The sequence below is a fragment of the Sinohyriopsis cumingii genome, chromosome 5 (assembly GCF_028554795.1).
Source record: "Sinohyriopsis cumingii isolate HCF-2022 chromosome 5, ASM2855479v2, whole genome shotgun sequence".
Taxonomy (NCBI): Eukaryota; Metazoa; Mollusca; class Bivalvia; order Unionida; family Unionidae; genus Sinohyriopsis; species Sinohyriopsis cumingii.
Window position 1 is genome coordinate 97558278 of NC_142965.1, and position 14747 is coordinate 97573024.

General features: G+C 34.8%; 1 protein-coding gene across 1 annotated transcript in view; it reads right to left on the bottom strand.

Moving 5' to 3' along the window:
- Nucleotides 1-14747, bottom strand: part of LOC149799839 (integrator complex assembly factor WDR73-like) — a 42655-nt gene that overhangs the window by 9909 nt on the left and 17999 nt on the right. The window contains exons 4-6 of the mRNA XM_089958289.1: nucleotides 9201-9289; nucleotides 5994-6061; nucleotides 2761-2806 (exon numbers count right to left, since the gene is read on the bottom strand). Coding sequence (XP_089814415.1) covers nucleotides 2761-2806; nucleotides 5994-6061; nucleotides 9201-9289 — 203 coding nt within the window. The remainder of the gene's footprint in view (nucleotides 1-2760; nucleotides 2807-5993; nucleotides 6062-9200; nucleotides 9290-14747) is intronic.

Below are 14747 nucleotides of genomic sequence, written 5' to 3' on the forward strand. Positions count from 1 at the left end.
TATTTTTTTTTAATGGTTCTTGAGCTATGCTGATTATGAGTAAATTCCAAGTTTCCATAAGACAAGAACTTGCTCAACAAGGACCACAACTCTGTCTAAAATGAAGATGATGAGACTTAACACATAAAAGGAATATTTAAATCTTTGCAACAATGTGCACATCAAACTGCATCTGATGCTGAATGGTTCCTGAGCTATGCTGGTTACATGCAATATTATTCATAAAATCTATCCAAAACAGAATTTATGGTTCCCACACCTTTTTTAAAGAAAAATTTACCTGGTTTTCTCCAGGCTGAAATCCATTTTTTTCAGGGTTCACATATCATCATTAATTAATGGAATTAAAGAACATTTTATCATAGAAAACATGCATTTTCAAATAAAAAGATATTTCTATTTCATGACTTGTGATTCATTAACTTTACTTTGCTAAACTGCATTATGGTTGTATGAGGAAACAATAAACTGAACAACTAAAATCAGGTTGAATCCTTTCAAACTTTTAATTCTAAAGAAATCAGAATAATCAGTTTAAATCAACAGAACAGTGTCTCAAGTAAAATATCTATTGACAGACATGTATTTAATTTTGGAAAATAAATTGTATTAGTGTCAGCCGATTAAAAACCATATACAAGGATTTAGTACAAGTACCATTTGCAATGTTCAATTTACATGCATAATATACAATGTAAACATTTCCTATCACAGAATTTTAAAAAATACACAACAAATGCCAAGTGTTAGAATCTTATCTCACAATGAAAAGTTTTAACCTTGAATTGTTCTGTACTAAAAAAAAAAAAAAACCTAAGCTCCTTAAGATGATTTGGATATAAATCAATCTCCTTTTAAGACTTAATTATAAATGGGATGATTTCAATTTTGACAAAAGACCTTCAAAATTATATACAAATATATTGTATTACAAGGAGATTGAACATTTTTATTTTAGAAAAAGTTTTTATTTACCAGTCTCCAAACCTGTACTGATATTTACAGGGGCTAATAATTTTTATTAAAATATACTAAAGGCTAATATATATTACAAGGGACACCTCTCCCATTTATCCTGTGACCAATTTAAGAATCGACACTGATATTCAACTTACATGTTCAACAGCATAATTATATGGCACCGATATTCAGCTCTAAGATTTGACATTTTAGACTACACAAAATTTGACTTACTACTCTCAATATAAAAGAATAGCAGCCCATTGTCTAATCTAAATTTCCTCTGACCCTTCCCATCCCATTTTTGATATTGGGACATTTATGTCCACAGACAGACAAAATAAAATTAAAGCATTAATGTGACTAGCAATGCAAATGGCAAGTGTTTTTTAATACAAACCCAGAATCACATGTAGGCATTCTCATGTTAATGTGACTGCACATAGGTAGGCATACTCATTGTTAATGTGTCCGCACATAGGTAGGGCTTACTCATTGTTAATGTGCCTGCACATAGGTAGGGCTTACTCATTGTTAATGTGCCTGCACATAGGTAGGCATACTCATTGTTCATGTGCCTGCACATAGGTAGGCGTACTCATTGTTAATGTGGCTGCACATAGGTAGGTGTACTCATTGTTAATGTGTCCGCACATAGGTAGGGCTTACTCATTGTTAATGTGCCTGCACATAGGTAGGCATACTCATTGTTAATATGCCTGCACATAGTAGGCATACTCATTGTTAAATTGCCTGCACAACATAGGTAGGCATACTCATTGTTAATGTGCCTGCACATAGGTAAGTGTCCTCATTCTTAATGTGACTGCATACAAAGTAGGGATACTCAAGTGTACTTTTGAGTTCACATAGATAAGGATACTCATGTGTTAATGTGAGTACACATAATGTAAATATAGTCAAGTGTTAATGTGAGTAAACATATGTATACATAATCAAGTGATAATGTGAGTACACATAGGTAGGGATACTTAAGTGTTAATGAGTTCACATAGGTAGGTATACTCAAGTGTTAATGTGAGTTCACATAGGCAGGTATACTCAAGTGTTAATGTGAGTTCACACAGGCATATTCAAGTGTTAATGTGAGTTCACATAGGCAGGTATACTCAAGTGCTAATGTGAGTTCACATAGGCATACCCAAGTGTTAATGTGAGTTCATACAGGCATACTCAAGTGTTAATATGAGTTCACATAGGCATACTCAAGTGTTAATGTGAGTTCATGTAGGCAGGTATACTCAAGTGTTAATGTGAGGTCACATAGGCAGGCATACTCAAGTGTTAATGTGAGTTCACATAGGCAGGTATACTCAAGTGTTAATGTGAGGTCACATAGGCATACTCAAGTGTTAATGTGAGTTCACATAGACAGGTATACTCAAGTGTTAATGTGAGTTCACATAGGAAGGTATACTCAAGTGTTAAGGTGGGTTCACATAGGCATACTCAAGTGTTAATGTGAGTTCATATAGGCATACACAAGTGTTAATGTGAGTTCACATAGGCATACACAAGTGTTAATGTGAGTTCATATAGGCATACACAAGTGTTAATGTGAGTACATATAGGCAGACACAAGTGTTAATGTGAGTTCATATAGGCATACACAAGTGTTAATGTGAGTTCACATAGGCAGTATACTTAAGGGTAAATGTGAGTGCACTATGCTGCTAAAATTTACATAAAAAGCAAGCTACTTGATGCCATCTTCAAATCTTATTAATATACAAAAGTACACAAGATACACCATTGAAATTTGCATCAAGCAATATTTACCAGGAAGATTTTAATCCTTTAATCTCTTTCTGCTTCTGAATCATATCTGAAACAGAAACTTGTAGAGCTTAATTCTGTCTTGAATATGAGTCAAGGCAACTACTAATTGGGAAACAGACTTGACTGTCTTACTCCTGTTATACAGGACTTCATTATATCCAGGACTATATACTGGCCTTCAGTATTACTCACAAGCCATCTTAAATGCAGATGCTTGATACATGTACATTTTGTTTTATATATATACAATACTGGCTATTCAACATGCCACCTACCATCCTATCTTATAATTAATTTAACCCTGCAGGTCATCTTAGGTCGAAATACCAAACTTCGTACATTCGAAAAACCAAATGTCATTCCATTTTTCAGTATATATTTATCTAAAAACTCCAAAACCTATCTAGCCAATCAAAACACCCCAAAACAATATTTGATCTTTGCCATTACAAAATGTAAATTCAATAAAATCAGAACTTCCTATCATGGCCATAGTATGCAGATGGTCTGAAAGATGAAGACAAAGTTGTAAATACTGCTGCAACACCCCATTGCACCATCATTGAACTAGTTACCATATAAAACCTCTAGTTTTACCAAAAACTTGGAATCATCTTCAGATCTCAGAACTAAACTGGAACATCTCAAAAACAAGTTTCTTGATCCTTATGATTAATTTTTTTTCCACACTCACCTGACAAAATTTTAAATTTGTCAACCCAGTGATATTCCTAATCATTTGGACACATGGCTTCCTAATAAAATCTAAAAGAATAAGCAAGCCAAAAACTCAACAGTGAATTTGTGTTGCCCACCAGCTATGGAGAGGTCACCAAAAAAATCACAATAATGAAATAGGACTAAGACCTTTTATGACAGATCTGCATCTCAGTGGGTTTGAGAACAAAAATGTGGAAAATGGGTTTTTTTTTTATTAGTGACCGTAATATTGAAAAAATACCCTGACTGGGGGAGATGAGATGAGATGCCATCAAACTGAGAAGTGTTAAGTGTACACGATTCGTCCCTTTACTCTAAACAGCTTTCGTGATAAAAAGCACAAACAAAAGAAACCTTAAAATATTGACCTGTGACACATGAAACCTTAAAATATTTACCTGTGACACAAAACCTTAAAATACTGACCTGTGACAGACCTCAAACATGCAATACATGATATATTCTAGTGACAATATGAATGTAGGGGTATACCAAGTAAACCCTTCATCTTAGATGCCTTTAAAGTTATGGAACAAAACTGAACATTTAAAGAATAGATCGAAATGGAAATATTGATATATCCCCCACCCCCATTTTCACAGCTGGAAAAGTGATACATGTCTCATCTTGCTTACACATGGAAAACAGCAAAGCAAATGTTGTGTCTTGTGCCCATGAAGCAGACAAATGGGAGTCTGAATGGTCAACATTTACACACCAGTGTAACCTTGGTGACACAGACTTTGCATATAAAGGTCTTGGAGTACACTACACTCAACAGCAGTCAACACACCCTCAAGCAATTTAGCACAAGACACTCGCCAAATGGATGTAAAAAAAATGTCATTAGTAGCAAAACATCTTTGTTGTCTTGTTTTCCATTTATTTAAAACCAGACTGAAAACAAAGCAAATCAAAACTGTAACCTCTTTCAGCATCTTGTAATACAGCTTGTATTCACAATATGTTGGATGAATGCATGATCTATAATGTTCTACGTTGTCATAATGTTATGACATCTACCACTAGAGGACAACATATATGTATAGATTATTAAATACTTCCATGAAGAAATTATTTTGGCAGTGGTAGATGAGCATTCCACACAAATATTTTTCTGTATTCAATAACTATTTATATTTTAAATCAAATAGAGATATAAATAACATTATATAACACCACTAAAAACAACAAAAATGTTACGACTTGAAAACTCAAGTTTTCTTATTCATGTGAATGAATTTAAAAGACCGTGCCTATATTCTCAATGAATGAATCTCAATCATCTTTACATTTTGTCAAATAACAGCAGTGATAAAAGTGGAAGTTTCATTGTATGGCCATAAAAGTTTTAATGGTGGTGGAAATACTGGCACTATTTATTTCAATATATCATCTACATTTCTGTACATATCATGTGTTACTGTGATTTGAGTATATTTTTTTTGCTTTCAAGTACGGAATCTGTTGGTTTTAGTACAAAATCTAAGGAAGTATGTTAGTTTTAGTAAAAAATCTGTGGGAACTGGTAGTTTTAGTATAAAATTGACTCTTGATTCAACAAAATGCATCCTTCTTCTATTCTTTCAGATAATACTTCCCCATTTTTTGGCTATTTATGTTTCTTATCAATGACATTGCAACTGAGACAGTCACTTGGTTAATTAACGCTCTATACCGCTGACATGTAATTTGTATTACACTCCAGTGCAAAATGAATGGAACTATGTTTAATGTGCATAAGTGAAACTATTGTTCAGTTACATGCTATATATATGAAACAATGTGGCAACACCTGATGCAAAACTAATGTAGACTATTTGAAGTGTTTTTGGGACTTATGGGTTTCTTTGATGCTCATGTTAAACAAAAACACAAAGCACAACAATTAACACAACAAAGTAAGTATATGAAATCCTACATGCTTATTTTGTATTTTTACATTGTTTCAAATATGTAATTACTCTATGATAAATGTGACCTCTCTGAAACTAGAGTAGCTGGAAACACTAATAATTGCTATATGATTTGTATTTCATTTACCTACCTAGTCCGATAAATCAAGCCCCCAAATCTGTGTTGATACTAATCAATGACAAGTGGGTCTGATGTCACCTGTTCATTAAAATGTGAAATTTTGCTGCATGCAAATCTTTCCGGAACCAACATGTGTACACTTTAGTCACATACCGGTAATTGGTAACAGCCACATCTAGCGCAAAATTCAAAATGGCCACAGGATAAATGGTTGCCCTATTCCACGTGGATTTATGAGTCATCAAACATAGGATTTGCTCTGGAAATATAATGAACATGTCACCAAAAAGCTATACAGCCAATGGTAGCTCCACTGCCATGAGAAATGCAGGTAAGTGTATAAAATGTACACTGATGCTTGCAGCCAAAGTCTGATGCCAATAATTGCAGCTTTTACTGAATAGGTGATATCAGCCCCTAACCCCAAAATCAATATTATCACGGGTGAGGGGCTGATTTATCAGCCTAATACCTACCTGACTCATTATTCCCCATCTTCCATGCAGTCACAGTACTGGAGTTTTTCTCAACAACTAGGCATAACCTCGATAAAATGAAAGAGGACACAAGTTATGAGCATATATTACAGTAATATCTTGAGAAGACAGATGATTCAAGCATGTATTCAACAAGTTTGAAATTAAATATAACACAATCACTGGCAGACATATGGAGTTTTCTACAACTTCATTAAAAAATCTAAAAAAATTACTTCCTTCCACTGAAATAACTCTGGCATAGATAGGTCAGGTGTTTGGGAGCTCTCAGGCTCAAGCCCCTGATCTAACTGCACATTTTTCTTGTGCTCTCTTTCTCTTTCTCTCACTCACACACACACGCACGCACACACACACTTTAGTAGGGACTAACATCATTTAAAATACACATCAAAACCCTGTAATTATTATACACCTATCTCATGATTTTATACAAAAATGGATTGTGTTCTATGATCCAATAATTTCCTCATATTGAACATTGTAAGCATTTATTGGATTGCTGTCAAGCACACATATGACCTAATTGGTCTGCACAGAACCAATTGTCACAGTCATTGCGTATTCTTGACTCCATGTGGTAATTTGTTTGTAGCAGAAAAAATAACGACTGACAATACAAGAAATATGCTTCTCTGGTAACACTGAAAATACTGCACAGAATCAGGAATTAACCATTGTGCAACAACTGTTTCCATGGCAATGATGTCATAAGCTGGCCCCATTGTGCATGACAACCTTTGTCTACAATATCCAATGGTACAACTCTATAAAGCCTGTGTTTAATAAACTTTCAAGCAACCATCTAGAAGTGGTCTTTATGAGCAGGTGCTCTTTTGTACTGATGCATATCAACTGACTGATGTATATATGGGGATTACGGAAACTGATATAAATAAACAGGTGGTCTTTATATACAGGTGGTTGCAATATAATATTTAGCTGACTACTGATATACCAAAGACACAGCATCCAGCCTTCTCAATATCTTTTGAAGTAGATGGCCCAAAAGTAAAATGCACAGTGCTAAATCAGTGCAACAATGTTACAGTGTTGTAAAAGCAGTTGACTCAACTGGAAAAGTAGACTGTAATTAAGATCATAGTCTGCTAATAAGTAAAGAGCTTAGCACCCACTTAGAAGAAATGGCATACCTCATGCATTAGTTTTATTGATAACTTAATGGATGATTTCTCCTAATCCAACTTTTCAGGTAATCCATAGTTCCACCATGTAAATCAACCTTACTTAGCACCTTCCTGCCTGATTACCTATTACTAACACGAACATTACAATCATTCAACCTTACTTAATGCCTCCTTATCGCATTACCTTTACCAATACAAGGTCACCATGTCCATCAACCTTGCTGAGACCCCCCCCAAAAAAATATGGGTTTTTCCAGTTGGCCATATGTCCCTGCTTTTCCCTGCACCTTTAGCCCAAGGGTACAAAAATAATTTCCTAAAATTGATTTGTGCATCTAACTGAGCCAGTTTAGCCCAGTCCATGAAGCACTTAGTACATTATATATACTGATCATTAAAATATATAAGTTTGAAAAAATGAAATAAAAAAGAAAGAAAAAAACAACCTACCTACCCTAATTTTAAAACCAGTGCAATAGGAAACACACATATTTGGGTAGGGGGCTTAGCATGTCCCTATCTCATTGCCTTTACAAATATAAGGTCACCATGTCAATTAACCTTGCTTGGCACAGCACCATCTTATCTTATTAACCATGACCAATACAAGGTCACCAGCTGTTGCTGGGCACACATCAAAGGTACCAAATCAGCAGATTATGGCATCCGTTAACTTGCAAGTCCATATTTATCTACATAGATCATATAATCCTCCAAAACAGCCCACGTGGAAATTAACTACTGCATACTACATATGTATGGTGTATTCAGCCTACATAATTCTTTATAAAATGAAGCTTGCAATATAGCCTGCATGCATTATTCAATCACCAGACAGAAAGGACAGTCATTCTTTGTCTGCTCACTTTCAAAAATAAAGTCAATTAACCATTGATGATTCAGCTCCATTACACAAATTCAATATTTTGACTCAGAGTATACGTTCACTTAAATGTAGCCTGCTAAAGAGTATGTCAGTGTAATCATAAATTCAATCATATATTTATTGCTCTAAAATTAACACTAAAATAGTTTAAGCAATGTCTATTCGATTCTGACAAATGAATGCTCAGCACCTTTTGTGTAAGACCTCTTCAACCTGTCTTTACTAAAACCATCGCATTTTGTGATCTACCATTAACTCCCCTCCCAACTGCTTCCTACTCTCAAAGTCTAAGGCAAATGGCCTCGGCAATCTAAATTTTGAAGTGGTCACTAAAATTTTCAAGCAGGTTTACCGTGAACTGGATGTTATGAACTAAGATTGTAACAGAAATTATCTCATTACAAGTACCAGGAATAAATTATTCTTTACCAGATAAAACTTAGAAAACAATGTTGAGTACAGAGAAGAATAATAAGGAATATTGACCATTAGGGCAGACACATCTTCATCCTGTAACTCTAGCAGAAAACAAAAGTAAAAACACACTGCAGTTAAGATGGTACCGATTAGGATATCATACAATGAAGTCAGGAAATGGAAGTGCTACAATAATGTTAGAGTAAGATTTGGTAAATTAAAAAACATCAGATGAAATATATTTACATGTGTGGTGAAAAAACTTTAAAAAATCACTTAACCTGGTGAAAGGAACAAAATGGAAGGTTTTGTGAGGCCTCCTGTAACAGACATAAGTGGAGGTAGTAACTAAAGAATGACGGAATCTGGTTCTTGACAAGCAGACGAATGTTTTTAAAAGCATTTTTGTTGCTAAAACAAACCAAAAAAATGTTGATTTGCAAGGTCAAAGATTTTCTGCTAATGTATTACAACCAGGTAACATGTCTAAAGAAGAAACAAATTATACCCAAATATAATTCCATGTCCAGAGGAAGATCATGAAAACATCTCAAACAGACAGCCTTGGTGCATTCCTGTGCCAAATCAGTCTCAATCTTTCCATCGACAAGGAACAAAAAAAATGTGTGCAGATTTTAGTATACATCAGTACATATTTACCTAAATATAAAGTCCACCAATACAAAATGACTTACTAGCTTGACCCTTAGGTAATATGTACCCATAAAAAAATACCTTGTTCCTGGAATGTGCTTGATACTGGTTATTTCGCCTTGACAAAACCCTCCATTTTTCACATTGAAATCCCGTCCTTTTATCACAGCCTGTAAGAGACGGTAAAGTTTAATCAATAACAAAAAAACATACATTGCAGAATCACGTCTTTAAAACATTTGGTTTCCTCAGCATACTTATGGCTTATTATTCTTATGATGCAGTTGTTGCATGTTAGTATTTTATTAAAGGACTTTTATTTGGAGTAAACCTACAGGTAAAACCCATTATAATGCGATGTTTGGGGTCCAAAGAATAACAATGTGATAAAAGCTGGATCACATTAACAAATTCTCAGAAAATATCAAACTAGCTACATGTTACTTCCTCCAAACATTAAACAGTGCCGAATGTATTAAAAATCTTTCAACTTGTCTGAACTTGATAGGTTTTCTTTCTTTTCGTTAACAAATATAACACTGCAATATGTTTTAGAAAATTTTAAAAGTTAAGGCAACATTAAAAATCTGCAAGGGATAAGAATAATTGGTTTTTCCTGTGAGCATGTATTTAGATTATTAAAAAGAGAGGTCAGCTTAAATTCAAAAATGGGAGCCATGCTGCCATCACGTTACAAGCAGAACCACGTTATAATGGGTTTTACCTGTATTGATAAATTTTCCAATAAAAGGACTCCAAAACCAGTCTACAAAAAGAAGGCATTCAAGGAAAACCAATAATCTGCCACAGTGATTTCTTTTTGGTGGAATGTTATTGTACTCACCATGAAGCATCTGCACAAAACAATTTTACATAACCCTGCAAGAAACTATGTCAGAGAAACTTAACACAAAATTTAAACAAAATCACAGCAATATAGTGACCTATTTTTGATAGGTTGTTCTATTCATCAAAGTGTATCTGTACACAAAGTGCATGACTCTAAATACCAGTAAATGTGACCCAAGCACAAATCTGAACAGAAATCAGAATGGTGTGAAATATAGGTCACAATGAGCTAATTCTGGTGGGATGGTATTGCACTTGCCTAAATGTAAGCAGAAATAAATCATGATTCTACAACCAAAAATGTTGGAGAAGATGACCATAACTCAAAACTGAGTTGAACTTAGAACACACACATGAAGGATGAAAGTAACCTCAGGAATTTGTGATGAAGCCTAAAAAATATAGTATACCTTATATGCTTGCACAGAAGTCTGAACTTAGAACACACACATGAAGGATGAAAGTAACACCTCAGGAATTTGTGATGATGCCTAAAAAATATAGTATACCTTATATGCTTGCACAGAAGTCTGAACTTAGAACACACACATGAAGGATGAAAGTAACACCTCAGGAATTTGTGATGATGCCTAAAAAATATAGTATACCTTATATGCTTGCATAGAAGTCTGAACTTAGAACACACACATGAAGGATGAAAGTAACACCTCAGGAATTTGTGATGATGCCTAAAAAATATAGTATACCTTATATGCTTGCACAGAAGTCTGAACTTAGAACACACACATGAAGGATGAAAGTAACACCTCAGGAATTTGTGATGATGCCTAAAAAATATAGTATACCTTATATGCTTTCACAGAAGTCTGAACTTAGAACACACACATGAAGGATGAAAGTAACACCTCAGGAATTTGTGATGAAGCCTAAAAAATATAGTATACCTTATATGCTTGCACAGAAGTCTGAACTTAGAACACACACATGAAGGATGAAAGTAACACCTCAGGAATTTGTGATGAAGCCTAAAAAATATAGTATACCTTATATGCTTGCACAGAAGTCTGAACTTAGAACACACACATGAAGGATGAAAGTAACACCTCAGGAATTTGTGATGAAGCCTAAAAAATATAGTATACCTTATATGCTTGCATAGAAGTCTGAACTTAGAACACACACATGAAGGATGAAAGTAACACCTCAGGAATTTGTGATGAAGCCTAAAAAATATAGTATACCTTATATGCTTGCATAGAAGTCTGAACTTAGAACACACACATGAAGGATGAAAGTAACACCTCAGGAATTTGTGATGAAGCCTAAAAAATATAGTATACCTTATATGCTTGCACAGAAGTCTGAACTTAGAACACACACATGAAGGATGAAAGTAACACCTCAGGAATTTGTGATGAAGCCTAAAAAATATAGTATACCTTATATGCTTGCATAGAAGTCTGAACTTAGAACACACACATGAAGGATGAAAGTAACACCTCAGGAATTTATGATGAAGCCTAAAAAATATAGTATACCTTATATGCTTGCACAGAAGTCTGAACTTAGAACACACACATGAAGGATGAAAGTAACACCTCAGGAATTTGTGATGAAGCCTAAAAAATATAGTATACCTTATATGCTTGCACAGAAGTCTGATTCAAACTGCAAACAACACAGATACTGATCTGCTTTTGCAAAATGTTTGTTTTACTGATTAAGCTTAGCAACAGTGTAGGCCCAAATCTGTCAGTGCATTATGTGCCAACAGATATAGACCTATGTTCTTTGCAGTTGGATTCAATATGAATTATATAGTGGGGGCGCTTATCATTGCATAATCACCTGTTAGTTGCTATCTTCCATACAAAGACTACCTCATACAATTTAGTAGATGACTTTTCTTTTCTGCTACGTGCAATATATTTTTTAAATAAAATTCAAGTCATTATATGAAACTATTTTACTAATGTGTTTGAATTATTTAAAAGAAAAACCTTAAACAATATCTCAATAAACACCACTTAAGAAAATATTGTATTTCAGCATTTCAAATTAAGGTTCTAAATTTGATTACTGCATGAAGAATAATGACTCAGTATTCACCTCAGCTGACCACAGATTACTTTGGTTTTCCCTCATTCTGGATATAACATGGCAACACTATCGACCCCATGACCAAAATACTACCAGTGTACAGTGGTCCCCCTCATGAAGGGCCCCCCTAACATGTGGCCACCAATACTTTATGGCCAGAATCACTTGGCACTTGCTTGAAAGTACCCCTCAAGAAGCAAGCCCTCTAACATGACCAGCATTAGTGCAAAAATATAAAATTTACCCCTCACAAGCTGCCACATTTTATTTTAATGTGTCCAGAACCAATATTTAATTCATACAATAAGGTAAGTAATCCGATTATTTTTACCGATGCCTGTTTCCCTGTGTCAGGTTTCGTTACTGAAAGAAGTGTTGGCTAAAGTACATGTACCACTAAGGTTAATGCTATATCATTAATGCCAATGTTTACAGGAAGAGGGGTCAACAACGCTGTGATAAAGTTTTGGACTTCACATAACGGAGTTCTTTTCCTATTATGATTATGACTGGATGTAATTGTCAAGATCATAACATGGTCAGCATAGGCTAAATACTTATTATGTGGATTAACACACAATGAGAAATTAACCTTGAACAAACCAGGGTACCAGACAAAGACCGAAAAATCATGTGGCAGTACATGTATCTATTCCTTTTCAACAAGGCATTACATTGAAGTTTCACCAGCATAATTAGGTGGTGGAACTGAACAATTAGAAATATATAAATAAATTGTCAATAAAACTTCAACGTCTCATCAAATCAAAAATGGAGAATTTATACTTTAGAAGAAAAAGTAAAAGTTGTTTGACTTGACAATGGGGAGTTCAATACTTCTTCCCAAAAAACTGTATGTTGGCAAAACCCAAATATACAACAACATAACAGATATGGAGAATATTCTACAAGAGTGGGAAAACTGAGTAAATGGAAAGAATATTATTTTAAGGCCATCAGTCTTATAAGGCCACTTTCCCAGTGCAGAAGGGGTGGCTGTGTAAAAGGGGGACAACTCTTTAACAAACAATATAGGTTGAAAGAAAACATAGTGAAGCTCTGAGTGTTATCTTTATTTAATTTTCAAAACACAATTATTGAGTCAATTCTAATCATTTCTCCCATGCTGCTGTTTGGTATTTTAGGCTATTCTCAGTCTACTGCAGTTCTATACATATTGTGGTTTTCACCAAAACACTTGTCAGCACATACTGCAGTCAGTAGTCATGGACTACTATATAATTATGAGGGAGAGCTGTATCTAGATGCAAAGCTGTCTTATTATGGTGGCCAACCATAAGAGGGATATGCCATTCACTTACAATGCTGATGTAAGTAAACATTTCATATCATAATAAAATTTTCATTTTCAATAAATTTAGTAATGTCATCCTTGATTCAAAAGCCTCATTCTGGAACATCACAAACATTTGCTAAAAAAATTTTTTTTAAGTAAATTATGTTTCTTTGAGAATACCTACCCAATCACAGTAAGTTAGGAATATTAGCTCTACTAAATGATGAAAATCTTCTTTTCCTGTCTCTCTCATATAGACAAAGGGCAAAAAATCCTGCCCATTACCTTGCATGCCAATGTCAGATGTCACTAGTGTTTAGCTGAGTGATATACCAATGAAGATGCTTGCAAGGTATAGTGTGATGTGACTGGTTAAGTACTCAGAGAAATATAATTTACTTAAAAATTTGCTGTCTCTTTCAAATAATGTTATCCAATCATACTATGTTAGAAGAATAAGTACATGTAATAGGAGGAGGGAATACTGAGCATCTCACCTATATGGAGTATTTTTACAGGGAATGTCGGCTGGATTCCCCACACAAATGATAACCTGTTCTCCTAATTATGTAAGCAACACAGCCTAGGGATCCTTGATCTGTGACCCCAATATATGGTTAAGAAGATAATTACTGAAATCTTCTTACCTACAAAATTTCACTGGCAAATCCAGCAAAGCTGATAGGCTGTGTTGTTTTAACAAGGTCTGTCCTCCTGCCACCAGACCTACTAGATTTGAGGTTTGACTCTGCAAAGCTAAATCTCTGAGAAGCTTGATTCTGCATGCCAGCCAACAACCTCTATTCCATCTTGGACTAAAACGTTACATTTGAACACAAGGCTTGCAGAGACTGCTTAACCTCATAAAAAGTGATCTTCATGAAGTGACTCTGATCTTTTGAGACCTCAGAGCATATTGAGCATATAACCCATTTCAGCCACAAACCAAGGGCTTGAGGGGTGATATCCTGTTTCCCAGTTATCACGAGAAGAAAGAGGTATTTGCACATGTCACGACTTGTCTCTGTGTGTCTCAAATAGTGCTTTTTGCATGAGAACAGGATCTTGTATGGCCACTTCTCATGACCTATGGAAGACAGCGAGCAAATGATGACTCTTTGGTTACTGACAGACAGCGATCTATTATTGGCTACAAAGCCTGGTCATGTCAAGAGAACTATTGAACCATCCAATCGAACTGAATATAGTTCAGGTTGATGAAACGGGCATGTAACTCTCATACCTAGTATGCTGAAGCCAAAGCTATCAGAAAACATGTTTTGTATGATAGCAACTTTAGCAAAGTGTGGGCTCATGGTTCAAATTTATTTGAATTGAGACATGTTATTACCTTTTAGAAGAGCTGGATTCCTGAGGTAGCAGGCTAATTTTCCTAACATAATGTGATTAGGGAGCGTATC